The 23,477-nt window shown below is 42.5% G+C and overlaps 1 protein-coding gene across 1 annotated transcript in view; it reads right to left on the bottom strand.

Moving 5' to 3' along the window:
- Positions 1–23,050, bottom strand: part of LOC147902613 (dihydroflavonol 4-reductase-like) — a 37,492-nt gene extending 14,442 nt beyond the window's left edge. Inside the window, exons 1-5 of the mRNA XM_087374069.1 lie at positions 22,751–23,050; positions 22,451–22,620; positions 22,136–22,339; positions 21,894–22,053; positions 21,548–21,740 (exon numbers count right to left, since the gene is read on the bottom strand). Of these exons, the coding sequence (XP_087230195.1) occupies positions 21,548–21,740; positions 21,894–22,053; positions 22,136–22,339; positions 22,451–22,620; positions 22,751–22,865 (842 nt within the window). The 5' untranslated portion in view covers positions 22,866–23,050. The remainder of the gene's footprint in view (positions 1–21,547; positions 21,741–21,893; positions 22,054–22,135; positions 22,340–22,450; positions 22,621–22,750) is intronic.
- Between the last annotated feature and the right edge of the window lie 427 nt (positions 23,051–23,477).

Below are 23,477 nucleotides of genomic sequence, written 5' to 3'. Positions count from 1 at the left end.
TCACTGAGGAAGAGGGAAATGATGCAATCATCCTCTTTGATACCACCGCCCTCCTACAAAAATTCCACTGTCGCCTCCTCTAGATCCCACCCTACCCACCCAACAAGCTGCCCACCCTCCCCTCCCTTGGACAACACTGCCCAAGTACTTGTCTAATGCCTCTAACACCACCACCGCACAGCACGGACCCTCCCAGTCCATCTCCTTCAGTGCTCCAGTCGACCTTCCAGACAAATCCTTTAACACGCTACTCAAAGTAGAAAATTTCGTACAAAGAGCTAATGCAGCAAGTCCTGTAGGAACAACGAAGTCAAAGCCCATGCCACTTGCAGATGATGATTCTCTACCATCCCCGCCAGTTTCTCCCCCTGAAGTTGTCCACTGGCACCCGGACTTACAGTCCTTTCAAGAGCTACCAGATAGCGCTCTCATGCACCATTGGAAGTGCCAGCTTGAGGGCTCACACCACCACCTCTACGAAATTCTTGAGGTGCATCCCCTCACATAGTTCATCATGCAGTCCTTTGACGATTGGCGCTGCATGCATCCCAAGCACATAAGAGGAGAATACAGCCTCGCCCCTGATGCCCTAGTACTCGCGTTTGATGCTAATGCTAGTCTGCAGTCAAATTGGTGGCTCCCCTTCTTAAAGCCCGAGAAATTTTGGCACTACTACCATAGTGCACCCATCAATCGTCATGTCCACCCACTCTACATACCATGGAACGATGATGGACTTGGGCAACATTCAGAGAGCTCCAACAGAAGGACCCAAATGTGTTGTACAATTTTCCTAAGTACAACTTCCCCAAAGAAAAAACTCAGAAGGGATTTTTCTTCCACCTCAAGTTATTCAACAACACATATGGCTCAGAGTGCAGATCTTGCCGCCATCCATTTCAATTGCCTCCTCCTCTTACTCCTCCACGATCTTCCCACCCACAATCGCCCCATCGACAACCGCATCCACAATCTGAATAACCAGATTGTCTTCAACCCCGACGTTGATCCGACTCAATTCTAGGACCTCTGCCTCTACCTTCGCGTTCGCAATCTCCACAAGCATCACCTCCGCACTTATGAGGATATGCATGCCACACATTTTTGGAAGCACTGCAAGTACCTCACTCGCCTCACGTCATGACAAATGGACAGCTACACCATCCTACAATCTATCCTCACCACCAACCTCCTCCAACGTGGACGGATCAATAATAGGAAAGGGGGCATGTTAACATCCACAGAGTACAGCCGCCGAATGTAGGGTAATCAATGAGTAAAGGTGACCAGGCTGAATGATCTACTTCAACGGACAAGCTCAAGGGAGTTTGACCCCCAAATACCCTAAGGCCAATGATTACAAGCAATGTGCACACAGAAGGAGTATAGCTCAAACTCAGCGAGTTTGATCCCCAAATACCCAAAGTCTGCTCCAAAGTCTAAGGATTCAAGGATTCTAGGCATAGGTTGTATGTTCCAGCTACCACCAGGACTAAGGAGATGCACACTTTAGGTCCACATCCACGAAACTACAAGGAGTGCAAGCAACATGCACTTTTCAGCTCCACATCCATGGAAATAGCCAGGCCAAAGAAAATGGCCATAAAAGGAGTACAGATCAAAATCAGGGAGTTTGATTCCAAAATATCCTGAGGTAGGGTTACCGTTGAGTGTCTCGCGGAAGTTAAGCCTCACCACTTTAGGTCTTGAGCTGCATTCATGGGGTTCGAGCCATACCATAATCATCATATGTTGGAAGGTAGCAAGGGCATTGATTAATCCAAATATCATCACCCTGGCTGCATATACACCCCATTCCATTGCAAAGGTGGTCTTATGTTGATCTTGGGGGGCAATCGATACTTGATTGTAACCTAAAAATCCATCTAGGAAGCTATATGCTTCCTTTTCGGCTACCCTTTCTAGAGCATGTTCCGTGAATGTCAAGGGGTAGTGGTCATGTCTCGTGGCAGCATTGACCTTTTTCAAATCCACGCATACTCTAATTTTTCCATTTTTCTTTAGGACTATCACAATGGGTGATACCCAGTCCATATGCTCGATCTCATAGATGAATATTGCATCTATGAGTTTCTAGATTTCTTCCCTCACTATGAGTGCATATTTAGGATTCATAGGGTAGGGGCATTGCCATATTGGCCTGGCATCATCCATCATGGGGATTGTATGCTGCACTATTGTGGTAGGTACCCCTTTCATGTCCGTGTACTTCCATGCCATGCAGTCCTTATATTCCTGGAGGAGAGCTATCAAGGCATTCTCCTCATTGGGGGTGAGGTCATCGATGACAAATACGAGTTGTGGGTCCTGTCCTTCCCGGGCTAGGTTTACCTCTTTGACCGGGGCCAGCCCATCATACCCTTGAGAACAACCATCCTCTTGAGATCTTTTGGCCTATTGGTATGAGATCTTACAATCCTAAATAGCATAGGCCTTGTAGTGAGATGGTACCTACCGTAGGTCTTCTTTATCCTCAATCTCCTCCTCTTTTTCTATCGGAGCAGTGGTCTTTTTGGCCTTAGCCTTACCTTTGGATACAGGGGATTTGGGACCTAAAAGGCGCTATTCCATTGTACTTTAGAGTCGACAGGGGTGGTTACCCTACTTACCTTGTTTCCCCAATTAGAGGAGAACTCGTGGTGAGTAGTGGTGGCACCTACGTAGGACAGCTGGTGAAAATCTAATTTTACCCTCATGGTTTCCTTGCTTACCTCTTGGGGTTTGAGCATGTTAAACATTCTTAGGGGAACGACCGACCCTCGAGCTTTGGGGTGGTGATCTGAAACCCTACTCTTTCTTGGACATCTATGTTGGCTAAGACGTGCATTCAGTTTTGTGAGAATTCTGGCTTAGGGAGAGGTGCATACCAGAAGTTGGATAACTTTACGGAGGTGGTCCGGGTGGTGGTGTTAGACTCTGTGGCAAAGAGGTGTCCTGACAATGGGTGGGCCTTGTAGGTGTGCAGGTCCACTCTCATTTTTTGCTCCTCGTTCTATAAGTAGATATTATCATTGCACAAGTCATGCATGAGTCCGGACATTTGCAAGAAGGGCCTGACTAAGATAGCTTCATATCTTGGCTGTCAAGGGAAGTCCATGACCACGAACTTGATGGGATACGTGAATCCAAATACCTTAATGTTTATGCTAGTCATCACTCCCAGGGGTTTGACAGTTCCCCCATTGGCTAACTTTACTACCAGATGGGTCTGCTCGACTGCGGGTTTTTCCCATCTCTCCTAGCATTCCTTGGTGTAGACACTCACTCCTGCTCCCCCATCCAAGATGGCTTCCACCTTCTAGTTTTGGTAGACTATGGGGATAGAGGCATTTGTGTCATCACCCTCGAAGTACTGGCCTAGCTTGTTGATGGGAACCTTGGGTAGGTTCTACTCCTTTTCTAACGTTGATTGGTTGCTGGCAGGGGTTGGAGGTAGAAATGGTCTGTTCATCCAATTAGACAGATCACGCCATAGGATGGGATTTCCTTTGAGCAGGGAAGAGATAGGCATTTTCACCTCTATCGATAGGAAAGCAGCCAACCCGGCGTTGTCGTAGGGCTCTAGTGAAGCTTCTTCCTCCATCAACAACATGTCCTCGAAGCCATATAGGTCTCCTTCGTCTTGGAGGTTATGCAACATTGGGCCTTCCTAGAACATCTTCTGCATCAGATCTGGAGCTTCCGACTACTCCAAGCTGACAGACTCTTGGAGTCGGTGGGTCCTGGGGCATGGTAATGTTGGTTTTATGTAGCGGGCGGTGGGGTGGAAACTGTGGTGCCCCATAGTTGACAAATGCTGGTGGCATCAGGGCTGTTAGAGGGTCATAAGGCACTCCACCTTGGAAGTTCCTAGTATCCCCTTTACTTGGGTCTTATCTATGGAATTACCTCATCCATGGATCTTCATCATCCATGTTCTCCCACTGGGGAGGTCTGGCATAAGTGGAGGGACCTGGATCTCGATGAAGGTGGTTTTTGCCCCAGTCTAGAGTTCGAGAGCTATCTGCTGCTGGCCTTCCCTTCCTGTGGACATGCTAGCAAAGGGATTCTCCATTCTATCGACTCTATTTGTCCTAAGCGGCCAAACATGTTAGAGAGTGTACCTCTAAGCCTGGATGCAACCGAAGGTGCAGGAGAGTGGGAGAGGCTTCACTTGTGAATGGATCTTCTGAGGTCCTTGGACCCGAGGGGTCTTGCATCATGATCACTTCTTCCAGACTCTCTGTTTTGTCAGAACTAGATAGAGTTTCTCATCGGTAACCTATGAACGAGTGGAGGCTCGGGATCTCGAGCATCCAGATTCCTAGCTAAGATGGAGGGTGGGCTGAATGTAGCTCGAAGCGCTTTCTTCTAGCATGGGATCCTTTGGAAAAATCCTTCCAAACCTCAAGTGCATGTGGGATGCCTCTGGCTGGGAACACTCAAGCTGAACTGAGGTTCTAGAATTTTCTTTTAATTCTTTGGCTACCCTAGAGATATCGCATCGGTCGGTGAAATAGCTCTATAGTGATGGTTAGAGGGATATGATATAACAACTAGTGGTGGGATACGGTTTTAGCGACGGTCAATGACATAAGTTTAGAGCAACGGTGATAGAGTAAGAATATAACCAATGGGCAGTGGGGTAGATGTATCGCGATGATTGATGGGATAAATATTGCCACATGGTCAGTGCGAACAGTCGCAAGGTCTATCCCCACGGGCGTAGGGATATGGAATAACAGCACGTGACAAGATAGGGAATCGATGGGATCTTACTAACAAGCCAATCTGCGAGATAGTATCGCGATGAGTGTGGGGATCGAAACAACAACACTTGATGGGGATAAGCGTATCACAACAACGGTAGAGTAAGTGTAAAGCACTGGACGACAGGATCAAAACAGCAACGGTCACCTGAATGAAAATAGTGACGGGCAATGTGATGGGAGTAACGCAATGAGCGGAGGGATACAAATATGACCACGAGTGTGGGGGTGGGTTCACTGCATCGGCGGCAGAGTAATAGGATAGCAACGGTCGACGGGGTGGGACTACAATGACAGTCAACAACTGTCAGATCGGCACGATAGCAACTCTGACACCCATTATATCGATGCTTCGTAGATCGTGGTCAGAGGTTAGGTCGACAAGATAGGACAGTTACGGTGTCGGGTCAACATAGGGTTGACTGGTGAGATATCGCTAATGCGCCGATCGGTGGGGTATTTGGTTGGTGCGATAGGGTTACAACGCCGACTCAGTGGGATAGTCACATAATGTGTCGTTGACTGGTTTTTGATGATTTTTGAAGATTTTGCAGTTTTCGTTCATAATTTTTTGTGATGGGGGAATGCTACACTACCTAATCTACCTAATTAATGAAAAAAACTTGAAAAAAAAATACTTTTTGAAAGCCAAAATGCAAAATTTCAGAAAGGGTGAGTTCTAAGACACAAAACTACTTCAAATCTTGGCAAGAATCCTTATTTTTGTTGTTTTTTGAGGTGTTTGGACCTTACACACACCTTAGCAATCAAGCCCACTAAGTTTCTATCAACTTGAAATACCAACTTGAAATACCCAAAAGCATCAAACACAAGCCTCAAATGCTCTCAAATGGCTTTCCTATAAGAAAAAATAGTTTTCCATCCTCACTCTCACTTTCCACCTCTGTCCATGAAAATTCGCCAAAGTTGTATATAATAAATAAATATACTTTCGCCAACATATTATATATACAATTTAAAATTTTGGCTAGATCTATATAATTAAGCACCAAAAGAAGACTTGTGCCCTTATATCCAATGCACATTTGGTTAACTTAAGCCTATGGTAGGCCCATCATTAGCAGTATGTCTACCCCTCATTAAGTCATATAGTAGGGATATATCTCTTTATGCTTCTATCTTCAACAAGAACATGAAAGGACACTACATACATAGGTAAACAGAAACAACAAGTAGATTCTTAGCAAGAAGAATCAAATGATTAAAATGACACAAAATTAAAGAATGAAATTTTCTATAATGGCCTGGTAGAAGGTGTCTTGTTAGATATTTTAAGTATTTCTTTAGTCTCAGTTTATGATCGCGAAAAGTAGGTAAAAATTCAACTAAATTAATGAATAGAGCTAGAGTAGTGAATACGCAGTAAGTCACATATTTAGTTGTGTGTGTGTGTGTGTGTGAAAATCTAACTTTAATTTCATCATGTACTTCTATACATTTATATATTTAGAAATTTATCACAATGCAAAGAACTTGCCAATCAATAGAGGCTTTAAATATAAATCTACCCCTCAAGCATTCTCATACATTTAGTACACTTAAGCCATCTATCCAGTCTCACAATCTTGTATAGTGGAAGATTCTATAGATTTATGACAACAAATAAGAAGAAATGAACTAAACTAAAATGCCACATGCAAATACTTAAATGTATGTATCAATGTATAGGGGGACATACTCTCTTTCTATTTTTACAGACACACACACACATGTTGTTGGTCTTGGCATTGAAGTCCCATATGAGCAAGACCTCTCCTAGCTACTTGCACCTCTAGATGTCCTCGTGGAGTGCTAAGGAAGGTAAGATATGTCCCTAGAGATTGTCCTAATATAATCCAATGTCTATGGGGATACATAACATGTTGTAATCCCCTCTCTCCCAGCTCGCTTTAGGGATGCACATTGATGAATGAGCAAAGGGTGACAGTGGAAGAAAGGAAGAATCAAGAAACCCCCTCTTCTGCCATGTCTATATTAGCCCACCCACGTTCCCAACCCAATCCCATACTCACATTAGCCATCCAGCCCCGTGTGGGGGCATCATTTTGTCCTATCAAGATGTGTGCTCTAGCTTTTTATTAGCCTTTCTCTCTTGATCTCTATATCCATAATCTTCATGGAAATGCCACCCTTTTGAACCCTTTGGATCATCAGTCATTGCTAATGCACCAATGCACATCGTTTTTGCTAATGGGCGAGGAAGCCTTTTCTAATGCGCCAATGCACATCGTTTTTGTTCAATAGCTTTTGTAGTAGGTTATATTGACAACATCGATGCACAATGGGCAAAGGATATTAAGTAATCTCCTACAATACTGGCCAACAATGCACGTCGTTTTTGTTCCTAGATTTGTAGTAGGTTTGAGTCACAATATTGATGTACAATGCTCAAAGGGTATTTACTTTGTCTTTAAACATGCCTCTATTTAATGTATGCCAAATGGCCATGTGCAGGCACTTGACTTTAGGGGTCAACCAACTCCACATGTCTCTTATGCACATGGCAACATCATCCCTTACAATACTTGATTCCATTTGATTGGTCCCACTAGATGAGACCCCATTCCACAATTATCATGCAACTAGTTAACTTTTAGGTCCTCTGAACTACATTTTAGGTTGGCTTCCATTCTATACCCACCAACTTTGTGGGTCTTCAAAACAAGGGCAAATGCCCTCCATACTCTTGCAAGGCCTAGCCCCTCCTGCCTTCCCTGATCCTAGCTTGGTAGGCTGTCTTTGATGTTGCTGCTCTCTAGTCGCCTCTTGCTAGGCTAGATATAGGGCTTGATGCCCTCACCATCTTACACCCACAAAGAGGAGGTGATGCCGGCATGCAATATCGAGATAGTTAGTTCGAGAGGCACGGGATATGAATATGGGATTTCTAGATACTTGAGTAAAAGCGCATGGACCGAGCTTTTATGACAAATGTGATACATGAGAGTTTTTATAGCAAGATAACATTAAACATAAAATTGGTGATAGACATGACAGGTGGTGCTAGAGCTGACTATGTCGTCAAGCTTGATCAAGTTCCTCGCTGGAGCAATGCGTCCGATGAGTTCGCTTCCTTCGGCGACCCTCTCACAATTGCCAATGGGTTAATAGAAGTTGTTGGCTGCAGATTTCCTCTCGACCACGAGATCAATTCTAAGTTGTACTTATGGCGTGGGCATCCCTGGAATCTTGAAGTCGATGCCGTCGTCAATTCTTCCAACGAGGTAATTTTATCACGTTGCATTACTACCTTGACTTAGGATAGTGTCTAGCAGCGAATCAATCCGACCGCTTTGAAGTTAAAAGATCAAATATTTTCCTGTGCTTTGAGCATGTAACACCAGATTTCACAAACTTGACATCTTTATTTTTCCGATCAAGCATTTGTTAAAGAAGCTTGGCTCTTCTCTTTTGTGTGGTAAAAAACGTAGTGCTGCCCAAGCTCCACCGTTCCAAGCTTGGAATCTTTAAACCGGTAAGAGCCACTCATTGAGTTCCCTTTTCCTTTGTCCTGGAGCATCCAGCCTACATGCATTGCCACGGAGTTATGCATTGCCACTAAATGGTGTTGCCATGGATTAGGCTAACTTTACCATGGTGTTGAAGAATTGTTTGTAATAAAGCACAAAGCATAAGAAGAAATTAGAGATAGCTAATCCCTTAATTATGAAACTCTCTATCTGTAAGTGGCTTGGTAAGCCATAACATAGATGCCCAAAGTGGTATCATTACGTCAAAGGACATTTCCCTTCAATTGACGTTCATGATGAATGCCGTCAGCTATCCGGTATTTTGTTCCTTCCATAATGTACTTCTTGTCTCATCAAAGTGATTCTTATTACCTTAGGGTTTACCTTAGTAACCTCAGGGATTCTTATTAAACCATGAAGTGGGTCTTCTGAACAATGCACATACCCTTCAACGGGCTCGAGACCATGTGAGTCCTCTTGTACTAATACAATAATTGGCCAATTGACATACAGCGTTCACATATTAATCAGACACTGTTTCATCAGGCCATAAAAGAACTCTTTAATTATTTTATGACAATTCTGGCATTCTAGCCATTTTATGAACTATGGCATTAGAATTTAACTTGATACTATGTTGTTTGCTTTGGTACACTCCATCCTGCAGTTCCAGTTCAAGAAAGACAGTACAAGTCTGGAGCTATAGACAAAGTGCACACACTCTCATATGTGATTTAAGTGGGATGGGTTTGCCTTTATGCACAATGGTTTGTGTGGAAGTTGGAGCTTCATTTACTTTGTGTTGTTTGCCTCTTCGATGGCAATGACACATTGCTTGGTGGTTCGATGGGTGGGGTCACTCCTTGCTCTTTATTTCTCTTCGACTAATCCCTCATAAATTATTTTATTTATTTATGGTTGATAGTACGATTTTCTGAGGATTTTCTCTTTGAATTCTCCTGTGCTAATAGGTAGATATGGGCTTTGACTCATCTGCCCTTCTACCATCAAGACTAGATTCATGCGACTTGCTCATTTATCTATGAAGCTATGAGCTTCATCCAATTGAGGAATGCTCCTCTTGCTTCCTTTAAAGCTTTTTTCACTACATTTTACTTGAGTATCTTTAGTTAAACTCGTTCCAATAAGAGTTGGAAGAATTTACATTGTCTTTGCATAACATCATCACCCATAGCTAGAGTATGACTACTAGAGAGTTACTCCCAGAGTGTACAATTGAATAACAAGTACTCTTACAACTTCCTTTCATGGAACCATATTACGACTTCCTTTCATGAATAACAAGTACTCTTACGAGTTCCTTTCATGGAACCATATTAGGAGAAAGAAGTATGGTTTTGTATTTGTCTTTATGATATTTATAGTCATTCAAAATTATCTTTATGAGCCTCGCCTTGTTGATGAGCTAAATTTATGCTTATGTTATTCTTGATTAGCTCATTAGTCAATTCACTCTATGGATTCATCTGACTATATTCAAGGATTTATCTCCAATTTAGCATCACAAATGAGTTCATTTGACTCTATTTAATGAGATGCCTAAAATCCATTCCATTAGTATCATCTTGAGTTTCATTCCCCAAGCATCATGAATGAATTCATTTGACTCTATTTAAAGAGATGTCTCAATTCCATCTTGAATTTCAAAATCATCCCTCCCTTCAAAAGGTGGATTGTATAAAAGGCCAAAAGTTAGACTTTGGTCTTCATTGTGTATTTGCAAACTTTGGATTACAAGCTCTCTCATTCTCTTCATTCTCTTGTGAGTGAGTCTTCTTGCTTTCCATTGTGTTTTGCCTTGTTATTTCCACTCCCCTCCCTTCACTCTTCCCTTTGCCCTTCTCTTTTACATTCTCTCTTTCCCCTTCTCTCCTTCCCTCTTTCCCTCTACATTCTTGCGGGATCACATAGACACAATCTAGTAGACAATAGCGATACAACTGTTAGGCTTGCGCATGGAAAGCTCTCACAAGGATTTTCTTGGGAGTGGACTCCTCGCCGGCATTCCTCCAAGATCCCTAAAACACATGGAGTCACCACTTGCTACACATTTTTGGCACCGTTGCTGGGGAGTGTGAGGTATGTCTTGATTATGTACAAGCTTTCTACCATCAACCACCCATTGCACAATGCTTTCTAGCTTAAAACTAGGAGTGTTATTAGTGGATAATAGGATTGTTTTGAGAGGGAAAAGTGTGTGCTTAAAGTGGAAAAAGCAAAAACTGTCATTTCTATCCATATATTGATTTTGATTTATTTGAGCTTGTTTTGAAGTATTTTTTGTGGTCCAATCATAGAAGGAGTTACTTGGTGTGATTGCTAAGGTGTTATGGTGTCAAATCTTGCTGAAAAGGCTAAAAACTGGAAGTTGAATAAGATTTGGTTGAGGTGTGAGTGAGTTCCCAGACACCCCTAGGAAAATCTCCCATTTCTTGCCTTAGAGTTGTTTTTTGTGGTCTTTTTATTTGAGTAGGTAGATTAGGTAGGATAGCAACCTCTAGTGCTCACAAATTCCTACATAGAAACACAAAAATTCACAAGGAGAACCAAAAATCAATTGACAACATAGCCAGACAGTGAGTCTCTACGTTAAGCTTAACACAGAAAAACTGACCAAATCACTGCATTATAATGCAACGACTGACCCGTTAATTGCTAGCTGTTGGCCAATCACCCCCACCCACCTCACCTATCTGACATGTGGCATTGAATGAACTCATAACTATCATATCAAAAGTCAACCTGCTACTCTAAGGCTAATGTAATAGCGACTCCAAGGCCGTTGTGTTAAGGAGTCGTTGCTATATTCAACTACTACGTTAGGTATCCATTGCGTTATGAGGTCATAGCTTCACCATTTGTCATGTTAATTCATCATGTTGGGGAGTCACTACTTTAAGAACCCATCACGTTGGGAAATCACTGCTTTAAGGTTAACATAGTGACCTGATAATGTGGCAACTCAGGTAGTCACTACTTTAACGCTAACACAATGACTGCTACTTTAAGTCTAGAGAGACTTAGTGATTGATTTAGACTGGAGCAGCTAGGCTAAGTGATAAAAAATGCACCTAAGGTCTGGTAGGGTGATAGGAATTGACCTAGAGTCAGAAGACAATGCCTTAAAAAACATTCTAAGAGGTCCATCACACACCGCATTGTCAGCTCCATTCAGGATCTTGACCTTGAGTTCTTATTTAATCCATAGTCCCATATACACAAAGTCGTCAAGTTCGGAGGATGCAATGAGATTCGACACCAAAATGGGAGAAAACTTAAATCTTGGGGCCACCATGGCTCCAAATTCTAGCTTGATTAGGCCCCAATCTCCCATGTCCTCAACCATAGCCTCGTGATTGAGGGAATGCTTCTCTAAGTTTATGGGGCGATTTGGCTTGTTTGACCTATATTTATTCAGTCCCTTCCTGAGGAAAACCAGGGTGCTAGAGGAGCAGCAAGACATTCCTCCAACATCTGCCAATAATAGTGCTTCAAGTAACCCAATGCCCGTTTTGATTAGATATCCTATAGGACCTCATGTTCAATTCTATGAGGATGAGCCATCCTTCACCAGAACTTGTGAGATCTAGGTACCTAGTTTTTGGCCACCGAGTTCAGAGGGGCAGGGAAATGAGCAAATGGACTTTGAGGAAAATACTCTTCCTTGCACGATGGCCCCTCGTCCCAATTTGTACTCAAGTTGGGTAGGAGCCCCAGAAGGCACTCCTTTCCCTATGGTTGCACCCTATAAGCCGGTGCCCAATGTGAACATACCTATGGCAAGCTCCACCCCAGTGTGGCTAGTACGGCGAAGTGCACCCATGGATGCTGAGTCCAGGTCCTATTAGGCCAGGGATAGTTAAAACAGTACCCATACGGCTTATAACCTTTTATAATCCAACCCAAAGTCCACCCTTTATGGTACCATGCCAACCCCTCAACCACCTCCGCTTCACCACAAATGGTATTGACAGATGAGGCTATGAGGGTCCTAGTGCAAGCACTAGGAAGGGGGGCCGCAACATAGGCTATTATGCCATTGGGGAGAGATGTTGATGCATCAAGGAGCCGTCCAGTCACCATATCCATGCTTTTAACTAAATTCTTAGGAGAGGGAGACCCAGTATCCCATGTTGAACGGTTCAAGAAGATTTGTGAGACCTTTGAGACATTGGTGACTTAGACGAAGTGAATGCATTTGGGCTAATCCTAGATGGTAAGGCATGCAAATTGTACAGGGCCATAGAAGTGGAAGAGAAAATAAACTAGGAGATGCTGAGAAAAGCATTCATAGTGGGGTTCGGTCCCACTGATCCCAGATGGAGCCTTATAGACCAATTGTATGAGGTCAAGTAGAAAGAGAATGAGACATTAAGGGAATATATTATAAGGATTAAACACTTGAATTCCCACTGTGAGCCTCATGAAAGGATGAGCAAAGAGCAATTATTGCCACTCAAGTCCTCTGGTTAAGGGATGAAAACCTGCATGATCATCTATTTACCCTTAAACCCACATCATTTGAGTTGTGTAGCAAGTTAGCTGTACTCTTGGATGATAATATGATGGATAAGGCACAACTAGAAAAGTCGTCTATAGCTCCATCCGATGTGTCGCATACGGGAAAAGTAATTAGCATAAGCGTATCATGTTTGGTTTGTCGTAATGGATTTTATTTCACAGATAGCCAAGTCGCTATGATGTCATTCTTGGGGGACCCTTTATGCATGCATCAAGTTTAGTCCATGACTAGGCCTCTAATAGACTCTATATGTGCAAGGACGAACCTCGGAGGGGTCACTATGTACAAACCCTCTATATCACGTGCGTTCAAGACCTATTTCTAAAATCCCTTATCTGTAAATTTTTCATTAATAAAATGTACCCTTTTTCTATAAATTTTTTCCAAAATTGTTTTAAATACTCCCTTATGTAAATTAGCTTTTGTAAAATTTAGATATTAAAAAGGTCCTTCTGTTGAACTCATGTGATAGGGTTACATATGATGTGACCCCCTCGAGGGACGAACAAATCATGAGGGACGACCTCCAGACATGGAGAGCCCACCCAATGACTTGCAGTTTATTTGTAGCTGAGTCAGATACCACATAAAGGACCACTTTTGTAAATAGGTTCCAAGACTATAATAACGAGAAGGAAATGGGAGAGGACTGAGATGAACACTAGTACAATCCACTGCCAGAACTGAGTTCTCAAAGAACTAGATGCATGTCCTCCCAACCATGGATGTGGCCTAGTAGATATGAAAAAAAATGACAGCCTACAATTCCAAGGTACCAGGGGCTATAGTCCCCTTAAGCATGATTAACATCTTGAAGGCACCAGAGGATGGCCAAGGGGTACAAAAAGTGAAGATGAATCTTCATTGGTTGAGATATGTGGGTGCTATCACCGCACACCATCAATTCTCATCTAATTGGGGAGCCTAATTGGATATAATTAAGGCCCCCCTAAGATCCCTTAAAGCATAAGAAGCCCCTCTAGCTGAGGCTAAGGCCACTTTGAAAGTAAGCCACCGCAAAAAAGCAAGGCCTCAAAATTCAAAGATACCAAGACTTCTCCAAAGGAGAAGCAACCTACCTTAAAGGCTTTGGAGTAGAATGAGGAAGAGGAAGCTCACTTATGCCAAGTCCCCAAGAACTTCAAAGCTTACACGGTTCAAGATTGCAAAATACTTCTTGAGAAAACTAAGCAACTGGCGAAGCAAGGGAACCAAAATGATTATGATGTTTTGGCTAAGGTCGAGGAAATGGACCTTGCCAATGAAGGTGAAGACCCTAGACCGGTTTGCATAGCCAATGCCTCACCCTTGAGTAAGAACAACTTTTTTCAACCTCCTGAATAAGCAAAATTTCTTCTCTTGGAAGTATACCGATATGTAGGATATGCTGCCCGAGGTTTTACAACACACCATCCTTATGTTGTATGATATTAGACTGGTGCGGTAGAGATCCTACCCGATGAATCCAAAGTTTACGATGATTGTGAGAGAAGAGATACATAAATTAATTGACATAGGATTCATATACAAGGTTGAGTATACGGATGAGGTATCCCCCATTGTCACAGTGTTAAAAAAAGAATGGAAATATTTGAGCATGTGTACATCTCAAAAAGGTAAATGTCGTGACTCGAAAGGACCACTACATGCTGCCCTTTTTGGAGCATGTTTTGGAAAGATTCAAAAGGACCACTACCTACTGCCCTTTATGGAGTGTATTTTAGAAAGGAAGCTTATAGCTTCTTAGAAAGATTCTCTAGATATAATCAAGTGTCCATAGTGCCAAAGGATCAACACAAAACTACATTTTCCATGGAATGAGAGTTTATGCTTCCAAGGTGATACTCTTCGGGCTTACCAATGCTCCTGCAACATTCAAGAGACTAATGATCACAGATTTCAAAGAATACCATAGGAATTTATTTCCTAGAGGTATTTCTAGATGACTTGTGTGCTCATTCTACATGGGATGATTAGCTTAAGTACCTACAACTCATATTTGAAAGGTGTCTCCTCTACCAAATCTCTCTCAACCTACTCAAAATTTATCAATTTTGGGTTAAACACGAGGTTGTTATATCTAAGAATGAAATCTCCATGGAGTATAATAAAATCAAACTCATCCTAGAGCTACCACTCCCCACTAATGCAAAGGGTGTTCAGAGATTCATTGGGCCTATGGGCTATTATCATAGATTTATCTACAATTATGCCGGCCCTTTGTATAAGTTATTGATCATTTTTCATTGGACAAAAGTGTGCCAAGTCTCTTATGAAACCCTCAAGCTTATTTTGGCTTCATCCTCAATCTTGTGAGCACTAAACTTGGACTTGATATTTCATGTCCACATTGATTCCTTTAAGTTCGTAATAGCGTGCATGTTGGTGCAACCAAGTGATTTTAATTTAGATTACCTAATATATTTTGCAAGCCGTCAATTGAATGATGCAGAAATGAACTATACCATAACTGAGCGAGAACCATAACTGAGCGAGAAGGACTTGCCATGGTGTACACTATAAAAAAGTTTAGGAATTACTTGTTGGCCAGCAAGTTTGTCTTCTTTACAAATCACTAGGCTCTCCTTTATCTAGTCATGATTCTTCTAGAGTTTGATTTCATCGTAGTTGTATGAAAGGGACACACCTACTTTATGGCTCACTATATGTCCCGTATTCCCAATGGGAGAACTGGCAATAGGAGTCTCCACTATTCCTTGTGGATCTAGTCCCAAAGTGGACTTAAGAGATCAGACACTTTCTAGCCAATGGATTCCCTCAAGACAAGGCCCTCAATAAGTCTAGGACTAGGAAACTTATTAAGGATGCGGCTCTATATCAATTGATAGTTGTCCAACTCTACCAAATGGGGAGGATGGCATAATGCACCATTAGGTCCATGAGGATGAATTTATATAGGTCTTAAATGAAGCTATTCAAGCATCACATATCATCATATCCCTGGAGAGCTTACAACCATAAGCTACTCCAAGCAAGATTATGATATCCCACGCTCTTCGTAGATGATGATGAGTTTGTTAAGCATTTTGATCCTTGCTAAAGAGTCTCCATACCCCACATCCAAGATTATATGCATCTAATAGGGGTCCTTACAGATCACTTAAAAAAATAAATAAGCATATATTTCTTCAGGTTGTCACCTAGAACTAAGGAACTTGGTCCTAGGTCATGGTGCCTCTTAGCCCCTTGCCTTGTGAGTGCAGGAACCAGACACCACTTCCTGAACCAAGCCCTTCTTTCATGTTTGAAATCATAATACTACACTACATAAAGCATGCTAAACCAATTTCAACTTACTCTATACAATGCACCAATAAATACATTAAAAAAGAAAGAGCACATCACAGACAATGATGCATATGCATATTCACAACAGAAACTTTTAAAAAATAAATAAGCATACATTTCTTCAGCTTGTCAACTAGATCTAAGAAACTTGCTCCTAGGTCATGGTGCCTCTTAGTCCCCTACCTTGTGAGCACAGGAACCAGACACCACTTCCTGAACCAAGCCCTTCTTTCATGTTTGAAATCATAATACTACACTACATAAATCATGCCAAACCAATTTCAACTTACTCTATACAATGCACCAATAGATACATTAACAAAGAAAGAGCACATCACAGACAATGGTGCGTATGCATATTCACAACAGAAACTTTTACAAAATAAATAAGCATACATTTCTTTAGCTTGTCAACTAGATCTAAGAAAGTTGGTCCTAGGTCGTGGTGTCTCTTACCCCCGTGCCTTGTGAGCGCAGGAACCAGACACCACTTCCCGAACCAAGCCCTTTTTTTATGTTTGAAATCATAATACTACACTACATAAAGCATGCCAAACCAATTTCAACTTACTCTATATAATGCACCAATAAATACATTAATAAAGAAAGAGCACATCACAGACGATGATGCATATGCATATTCACAACAGAAACTTTTACAAAATAAATAAGCATACATTTCTTCATCTTGTTAACTAGATCTAAGAACCTTATTCCTAGGTTGTGGTGCCTCTTAGCCCCCTGCCTTGTGAGCGCAGGAACTAGACACCACTTCCCAAACCAAGCCCTTCTTTTACAAAATACATTAAAAAAGAAAGAGCACATCACAGACAATGATGCATATGCATATTCACAACATAAACTTTTACAAAATAAATAAGCATACATTTCTTCAACTTATCAACTAGATCTAAGAAACTTGGTCCTAGCTCGTGGTGCACACAAAGGTTTAGTTAGAGGTTTGGGATGTTTCAAGCTTCAATGAGATCCATATTACACTTGCATTGACTTCTCCTCCTCATTGATGGATCCTTGAATGACCTTAGCTGGATAACATGGAGGATATGGAATTGTCTTGTTTATAGTGTAAACATTATAGCCAATGGAGGGTCCTAAAACAGGCCATGGGCTCTACTTCCTCACCACAAGCCATTTTCTCAAGGAAGAGATTTGCTCTCCACTCATCGTATCTATCAAATAGACAAGCTCCCTAAGTGAGGGAGAGCTGAGAGGAGAGAGGGGTGGCATGAAGCTTGTCTATTTTTTGCTAATGTGAGGGGAAGCATAGAGCAGAATGCAAGAGAAGAAGATAAGGTTAACTAAGGTCCCTCATTAACAACTAACACTAACTTAAACACTAGCACATCTACACAAAACTTGACTAAGTCTGCAGTCTCTACAATTTACCAGGATTGTATACATGGCATTCAAGAAGAGTGCATGCAGCATTCTAAGACAACAACCATCTTTTCATATTGCAGGAGCCCTCATGTCAGGATCATCCTAATTTTAAATTTCATAATGCCTTCTTGTGGTTCCAGAACAAAATTTATTTGGTTCCAGACTCACTGTATAGGTAGCTGGTGTTGAGGAAAATGCATTCTTGTCCTATGACAGGTCATACAAGTGTCACAAAGACATGAGAGGATAAGGCAGAGTTTCTTCTAAGAAAGTTTGTGAAGAGATGTAGTAAAATATGTTGCTGAATGTTTGCCATGTCAACAAAATAAAGTGGACGGCAAACTACCAGCTGGTTTGTTGCCACCATTACTCATTCGAGAGGGCACATGGACATATACATAGCTATGCATTTCATCATGGGGCTTCCTTCTATAGATAGAGGATGGGAAACCATCTATACATTTCATATACATTTTTTATAGAACAAGCAAAAGAACAAAGGAAAGAAGGGAGTTCGTAAGAAACTATAGACAAAATATGAGTAAATGAAAGAATAATAACTTAGTATGCAAAGCTACGCTTATGTCCTCATCAGTACCCAAGCATAAGCTGCCCATTTCATACCTACCAAGACCCAGCTAAAAAATTTATGGGTCATTTTTTGTAGGAATTATTTACAGCAGTAGGTACTTAACTCACCCCTAGCACAGCATGCCATTCTGAGACTGATCGTTAGTACAGAAGGTGAACGAATGGTGGAGGAATATCTACGGCATGCTTTCCATGGTACCCAGGTCGTTGGATAAGTGCCTTGCACTTGCAGATGTTGCCAAATCACCAAGCATCCTTCTATTGGAATCAGCATGTTTGAGGCAATGTATTGGTGCAAAGTGGGAAAGCCTTCCTCAGTTGCAGACATAGCTATGAAAAATCAACATGCACGAGATGGCTTGGAGAGCATACGGCTCATCTCCAATTGTCTAAAAAGAACATGCAAGATGACCAATCGAAACAGAAGTATGCAGATGCTTGTAAGAGTACCCGCCAGGCTCATTCACAACTTCAATACCTCATGGAGTGTCCAGTACAATGTATTTCTGCAATCCGTCACTAGACCACCTTTCGACAAATTCTGGCACATCACTCCCACACAGGAAGCATGGAGTAGATTCGGGCACGACAGTTGCAGGTTTTACAAATCTTTCAGGGATGCTAGGGCCCACTAGATCCCCAGCACTGATCATGGGCAGAGCTCTAGTGTTTTTCCAACATCCCCAGCATTTGCACTTCAGATTTATGTCACCTGTGTCATTTTCTGTCACTTGTGTGCTTGCACTATAGTGGGGGTGAACTAGACACCTCCAGTTCCCCATCATGGGGTGTATCTAACGATGTATTCAGATTTTGGTCTCATGTCGTTTCGGCCTTTCAACATTAATAAATCTCTCTCTCTCTCTCTCTCTCTCTCTCTCTCTCTCCCCGCTATCCTGCACTGCCCTGTTTTCTACAGAAAAGAGAAGTAAGAAGGGGGTTTGTAAAGAATAAAAGAGAAAACTAGAAATTTTAATAACTTAGAAAGCACAGCTATGCTTATATTCTCATCAGTACCCAAGCATAAGTTGCGATCTCCATAGCTGATTCACCTTGAACCAAAACCAAAACAAGACTTTCTACTTTTATTTTACCCTTCATTAATTTTGGACCATAAAATCTCCTACTTGATACCGACTGTCATTCTCTCACCACCTCTCAATCTACGGCATAGGAATCATTGGGGCGAGAAGTTTTCAGCCCTGCACCCATGCCAATGGTTGTCACCAAGAGAGAGATAGCATCATTGAGAAAAGAAGTCAAGATGATTAAATAATAAAATCAATTCCAGAAGACACAGGCAAAGGATGCCCAAATACATAGTGATTGGCCTGATGAAAAGAACGTTGAATTGAAGACCAGAGTTGGCATCTTGGAGGACCAATGCAAGAAGGACAACGACAAGGTCTTGATATTGAAGGAAAAGCTGAAAGGAGTTTAATCCAAGCTCACTCTAAAGTATTTGAAGGGATTTAGTGAAAATGGGATGAGCTCTAAAACAAGTCGAGATGCTAGGGTTTAAAAGGTCCAAGGCCCTAGGGTTTGAAAATTCTAGGCCAAAGAAAGAAGATGATCAAAAGGAGAAGGCATCATAGGAGCAATGGAAGCATTGGTGCCCATGACCCTACGATATTCAAAGACAACACCTCCTCTAGAAAACGCAATGTGTGAAAGAGAATGAAGGGGGCACCATCAAGAAAACTAAAAGGTCGTAGCTAAGGGAAGCCGAGGTGAAGAAAAGCATTGAAGAGAGACAAGCTAGCAAACAAGAGAAGACCTAGGCGATCACAAAAGTGATGAAGCTAGCAGTTCGCAAATCCAATGAGTAAGCAACTGTGGAAGAAACAAAGTATGCGGCTAGTGAAGTAGAATAGGAAGAGACTAAGTCTTGGGGGGGCGGGAGGGGGATTGCTCATTATGTATAACCCCTATATATCACGTGCACTCAAGGCCTATTTGTAAAACCCCTTATCAGTAAATTTATCATAAATTAAATATACCCCTTTTCTATTCAATCTATGAATACCCGCTTTATATGATACACTTTTGTATGAGAAAAATGTGTAAAAGGAAGATTTGAAGAACTCCTTTTATTGAACCCATGTGCTACACTTACATAATTATGAGTTATCCCTCCGAGGAGAAGCAACAAAAGTATGCGGCTAATACAGTCAAAGAGTGAGGAGGCCAAGAAAGCAAAGGAGCAAGTTATCCATGAAGAAAGAAACAAGAAGGTGACACGTAGCAAGGAAGCGAGCCAAAAAAGAAGCTAAGACACAATCAGCTCAAGAGACACAAAACCGAGTGGATGAAGAGGTGCAGCATGCGGCTTGGTACCAGAATACAAGGTCTCTAGGTATTTGGAAAAGGCGATTGCCATGTATATTTGAAACGAAGGGCCATGGATGCATTGAGAAACTAGCATGTACCACAAAAAATTTGAGTTAAAAATTGATTGCAAAACCATTGTTCAAAGAAGATGCTAAGTTGAAATCCTAAGTACAAAGTAGTGTAAAAAGTGAGACTTCTGAATGTCAAATTGCTATGAGGAGCTTAAGTGGCTAGAACATTGCCTATTGCCAAAAGTCTTTAGGATCTCATGTCATGGAAGGGGAAAAGAGGGGGAATAGCTATTTCCATTATGCTATGCAAAATGTACCATGGAAATAGAGGGGAAATACATGGGAAATAGGGGGGCGACCGTGGGAAACGGCACTCCATGCTCTAGAATTAGGGTGAGGTGAGATTTCCCAAACCCTTGAGACACATCGAAGTGACACTTCTCTAAAATTGATGTGAAATTTCTTTATAGGTTTTCCTTGGATAGTTATGTCATTCACGTGGGGAAAAAGTGCTCTTCCAACCTCCTGTTTCCACAATTACACGGTGCGGTGCTCAATTAGGCACCGGTGCTGAGGAATAGGTTGAATACTTGGGCCACACGCTGCGGTGGGAAGGGAGCACTGGCTGAACAGCGGGAGCGGCAGAGGGAGAGAGGCAAGCTCCAGGAGCTTAGCTCAAAGCTTCAGCATGATGTCCAAAGCGTCACTATCGACGTTCAAGCACCTGGGTGCTGAAATGAGTCGACCATTTTACAAAATGCTCGTTGCTCCACCCAATTGCTCAAACTTCCACCGCCATCTTTCAACTTCTGCAAGCGGGAACCGCAGCGAGGGCGCATCGCGCACGCAGGAGCACGCATTTGCGCCTTGTGGAAACAGCTCTCAAGACAGCAAAACATTCAAAATAGCCAAGCACAAACATGACAACTACCGATGTAACTCACTCAGGTGTCTTGCCTGGGCCTATGTAGGAACTCGAACGAAGGAGCGCTGCAATTGGCAATTTAAGGACGATAACAGTGTTCAGTGGAGAGGAGGACGTGAAGCTATTCGAGCCAAGCTACTCAGGAAGGTGGGAAGCAAGGGCTAGAGAAAGCGTACTCTGTTACGATTGGAAGCTCAGGATGATGTTGTTTCAACATTTGCGCAATCTCGTCGATGAAGGCGCTCGTTGCACAGCACAAATACCGGCCCTCCGCCTCACGGGTCTCGTACACCACGATGTGCGCCCTCGCCACATCGTCCACATGCACATAGCTCATCGTCCGTACGTATTCCAAATTCTGTGACATACCTGCACGTTCAATCCACGATCGGCATGAATCACCCCGAGCGTTTGATCATTTCTGTGTTTCCTTCTACTGTAATTATTAGTCACAAGAGACCCATTTGTTCTTGAATGTTTATCGATGTTTCTTTCCACATCATCCAAACAGTAATTTCGCACCTGTGACCATCGCCAGGGCAGCTTGCACCGACTTTGGGATTTCTGGCGTCAGGAAAGCTCCCACCACTAGGGCAGGGTTAATGCTCACCAAATCCAGGCCATTCTGCTTTGCAAACTCGAACGCAGACTTTTCCGCCAAGGTTTTTGAAGCGCAGTACGCCTGCATTTCCAGTATTCCTGTTGATTGAGCTTTGTTAGATCCCACGAGATTCAGGAGATCTGAGAGTCGAAAACACACATACCCACGTTCGAAATTTGGTTTCCTTGCAGAATTCTACTGAGGTCCAAGAAGACTCGTCGAGAGGATAATCGGGCGGCGAATGCTTTCCATGATGCGGTATAGCAGAGATGGACGATGTAAATACGACACGCCTGACGGAGGGGGACTTCGCACAAGCTTTCAGTACATTTAGTGTTCCTTGCACTGCCGGTTCAAAAAGATCTCGCTATATTGCAAACGGAGCAACCTTGATCAGTGGGTTTAATGTTGCCTTCACACAATAGCGTTGAACTTGATCGAAAAGCTATGAATGATGGATCAGTTATAGAGTGTCTACCTCGGGATGGTCTGTTTCAAAGATTATAGGCGATGCAAGGTGGAAAACTCCCTCGCATCCCCTCAGAGCTTCCACGAAGTCGGCCTCCTCTAAGACGTCTCCCTTCAAGATCTCCAGTCTCTCCGCTGCTCCCGCCAGAGCACGCAGATGCGACGTCTTAGCTATGTTTTCTGCCACATTTTTTGCACAACTTCGTTAGCATCCCACATGCATCTCGGCAATTCCTCTCGATGACTGAATTGCACCAAGACGTTCCCCTTGTCGACTACGAAATTTTACTAGAACTTCTATATGCACAACCTGGATCTCGTACGGTCGCACGCACTCTGTATCCCCGCTCGAGCAACCGCATCACCAACCAAGACCCACAGAAACCTGAAGCCCCCGTCACACACACCGTGCTTGTCTTCGCCATTGAATTGAAGTGCCGAATTCCCCAAGCCTGCTGGCCAACGAACTCTCTCTCTCTCGCTCTCTCTCTCTCGCGCACACAATGAACCGGTCTCCTTTTCTGTCGATGTTACGCAACAGTCCCCTCTCTCTCTCTGTCTTTCTGCCCAGACGCTCTTTTTCCACGAGCTTCTGCTCAGCCCACGAGACAAGAACTATCTTTTCCCGAAGCACACTACTATATATTGTCCATCCCTATGTTTAGCGAAGGCAGCCTACCGAGATGCTTGGGTTTTCTCACAACCCCTTGACCACTTGTCGTGAATCTAAGCCTTTGATCTCGTTTCATCTTATACCCTTGATTCGTTTGTATCTAAATTCTCCCGGAAGGGGAATAAAAAAATCTATCCTATGATCTCCTTTTTTACCTACAAGAACCTTAGCAATATATATAGAGCAATATGTAAGAGGTCCCCCAACTTGAAAAATATTCATAAATATATAAAGTGCTCAATGCGGAGTTAGTGTACTACATATAACATTTTGTAGGATTGTTGTGGCCAATCAATGCAACCTTATTGGCTCTCAATTAAAATATATATATGACTCATCTACAACATCCATTAACCTCTTTACC

The sequence above is a fragment of the Dipteris shenzhenensis genome, chromosome 4, assembly GCF_047967505.1.
Source record: "Dipteris shenzhenensis isolate YYH24624 ecotype China chromosome 4, Dip_SZ_1.0, whole genome shotgun sequence".
Taxonomy (NCBI): Eukaryota; Viridiplantae; Streptophyta; class Polypodiopsida; order Gleicheniales; family Dipteridaceae; genus Dipteris; species Dipteris shenzhenensis.
Note: the sequence above shows the minus strand (reverse complement) of the source record. Positions and strands in the feature narration are given on the sequence as shown.